Source organism: Rana temporaria, chromosome 12 (genome assembly GCF_905171775.1).
Source record: "Rana temporaria chromosome 12, aRanTem1.1, whole genome shotgun sequence".
NCBI classification, from domain to species: domain Eukaryota; kingdom Metazoa; phylum Chordata; class Amphibia; order Anura; family Ranidae; genus Rana; species Rana temporaria.
In genome coordinates, this window is record NC_053500.1 from 134,235,190 (window position 1) to 134,238,242 (window position 3,053).

At 49.3% G+C, this 3,053-nt stretch overlaps 1 protein-coding gene across 1 annotated transcript; it reads left to right on the top strand.

Moving 5' to 3' along the window:
- The first annotated feature begins 348 nt into the window (after nucleotides 1-348).
- LOC120919561 (galanin receptor 2a-like) lies at nucleotides 349-2,385 on the top strand. Its single transcript, XM_040331766.1, has one exon. The coding sequence runs from the start codon at nucleotides 735-737 to the stop codon at nucleotides 2,025-2,027; it is 1,293 nt and encodes a 430-aa protein (XP_040187700.1). The 5' UTR covers nucleotides 349-734; the 3' UTR covers nucleotides 2,028-2,385.
- The last annotated feature ends 668 nt before the right edge of the window (nucleotides 2,386-3,053 follow it).

Consider the following 3,053-nt stretch of genomic DNA (forward strand, 5'->3'; position numbering starts at 1 on the left):
GACAATGCCCATTTGCAGTCTATTCACATGACATAAGATGTACCTTTGGGAATACATATAAAGAATTTGGGAATACACTGAGGATACATTGTTGCAGGAACAGAGGAGGATTTGGGCTCTATGTATACATTGTTGCAGGAACAGAGGATGATTTGGGATCTATGTATACATTGTTGCAGGAACAGAGGATGATTTGGGATCTATGTATACATTGTTGCAGGAACAGATGATGATTTGGGATCTATGAATACATTGTAGACAATGCCCCCTTTCTAATCTCATAGAAGATGCATGGTGTGCTGTGTGTCCCAGCATTTAATATGCAATGAATGAAGAGCTGGCAGTCACTCAGTCACGGTTCAGCTTGTAGAGAGGCGAGTCTGCTGCTCCCCCAGCTGGTACATTCAGCACCTGAGCCCCGGACAGCTCCGCGAACTTGTCGCCACCATTGTCACCGCACTCCGAGGACGACCTGCCATCACAGGACTGCTTAACCTTTCCTATTTGCGTTTGTCCGCTGTGGCTTGTTAATAAATACTACATTTTTTTTTTAAGAGCAACGATCGGAGTGCGGATCATCTTCTCCTCATTACTCCGGGATCGAGCGCCCGGAGCCGTGCTTTCTATGTGATGTATGGGTAGTAGCACTGACTTTTTTTTCTTTATATCACAAGACTACTACCTCCAGGCACAGGCTGCCCACAGTCTCTGTGCTATGAGTGCTGGTGGACACCATGGAGCTCCACCAGAGGCTGCCTTGGAATGTCTCTCTCTTGGACTATCTCTCTCCTGGAAATGACAGTTCCTGGCAGTCCAGACCTCTGTCCAGCAACCTCCTTTTCTCTGCCCACGAACCAGGCACCATCCTCTTGGTGGTAATGTACTCTGCTTCCTTTCTGGGTGGCTTGGCGGGCAACATCATGGCTTTGAGGGTATTGGGGACCAGAAGGAGAAGAAGATGTGGCTTCTCTGGGGTATCAGGGACTAAGGACCTTCTTGTCAACTTGGCAGTGTGTGACATGATGGTGATTTGCATCTGTATGCCCATCAACCTTGGTCACCAGGTTCACAACGCTTGGGTGTTTGGTGGGTTCCTCTGCAGAGCTGTCCCCTTTGTCCAGGCTGTGTCCGTCTCTGCCAGTGTCCTCACCTTGTCTGTCATCAGTCTGAACAGGTACTATAGTGTACACAACCCTATGCATGCCAGGACTTTCTTCACCACCAGGAGAATAACTGGCATGATTTGTTTAGTGTGGCTCCTGTCTTCTGCTTTATGTATCCCATTGCTGTTCATGAACAGGACTCAGAACTTGGTCCTCTACCCTATGAAAATGGACGTAGTGGTGTGCACCGAAAGTTGGCCAAGTCTCAACACGAAACTTATCTACAACTTCTTGTTGTTCTGTGCGTTGTATGTGTTCCCCGTCTTATTCAACCTCTTGATCTGCTTCCTGACAAGTCGACGACTTTGGGGGGCCGGTGACACTTTGATCGACAAGAACAGTTGGTCCATGGCTGGCTCCAGGTTGAAGGCTCGTAGGAAAATTGCCAAGATGGTGGTGGCACTGGTTCTTCTCTTCACACTCTCATGGTTGCCCCTCTATGTGCTAGACATCTGGATTGACATCAACATGACCTATGCCCCTTTTGGAGAGATGTTTGGAAACCTCCAACACGACTGGATTTTGCAGTTGAGACCCTTCGCCCAGTGGCTCGGCCTCACCAACTCCACCCTGAACCCCCTGTGCTACTGCTTTGTGGGCAACCTGTACCGATCGGCCAAACGGTTTAGGAATAGCTACCGAGAAAGGTTGGTGTCTATGTTTAGTCTATCATTGACCCACGCACCGGGGGACCCCGCTGCCCCCCGTTTATTACACTACAAGGCCTCTAAAGACAACATGGAGTCTCGGTTTAAGAGAGGCAAACTCCAGTCAACGTTTCGACCCCTCAACAAGAACAAAAGTGCTTCCTCAGTCCCAATCTGTGAAGAGAGCCCAGGGCTCCCCATGCCTGTCCCTACTTGATATCACACAAGGGGGCTTTCTCTTCCCAGAAGAAGCCTGGACACACACACAGCCGATTAGATCCCTTGGTGTGTACTGTATTGAACTAATCAGACACTTATTGATTATCATGTAATATGTGCGATTCTAAGCTGGACTGACGTTTATTGATTATGATGTAATTTGCCATGTGTGCCAATTAGAAGGCCGGTGTGCATTTGTGGATTAGATGAGGAACTGCTGTCAACTATCATTTCTAGAGGTTCGATATTAAACATGTACACTAAATCTGTTGTCTGTAGTGGGCAATATATCGCACATAAGCAGGGGCGGACTGACTACTCATGGGGCCCCCAGGCAATAGGAGATTATGGGGCCCCCAGGCAATAGGAGATTATGGGCCGCCCAGGCAATAGGAGATTATGAGGCCACATAGTATATACACACACACACACACACATACAGTATACACATACAGTATACACATACAGTCAGTGGCGGCTGGTGCTCAAAATTTTTGGGGGGGCGCAAACGGGAAAAAAAAAAAAACAATTGCAGCCTCACTGTACCTATCAATTGTCACCACTGTGCCATGCCATCAAATGCAGTCACTGTGCCATCAAAACGCAACCACTGTGCCAACAAAATGCAGCCACTGTGCCATGCCATCAAAACGCAGCCACTGTGCCATGCCATCAAAACGCAGCCACTGTGCCATGCCATCAAAACGCAGCCACTGTGCCATGCCATCAAAACGCAGCTACTGTGCCATCAATTGTCACCACTATGCCATCAAACACAGCCACTGTGCCCCCAATTGTTGCCACTGTGCCCCCAATTGTCGCCACTGTGCCCCCAAATGTCGCCACTGTGCCCCCAAATGTAGCCACCATGCCCAGTACCCCCCCCCTGGCACTTACCTTTATGGCTTCTACGTCCCTCGATGTCCCTCGTCCCGCCCTCGATGATGCTTCAGCCAATCAGGTTACCCGATTGGCTGAGACGCCTGTCAGTCTTATCCTCGGACGTACGGCCGGTACGTCCCGA

Coding starts and splice junctions, on each gene's coding strand:
- LOC120919561 (XM_040331766.1), top strand. CDS start 735: ATGGAGCTCCACCAGAGGCTGCCTTGGAATGTCTCTCTCTTGGACTAT.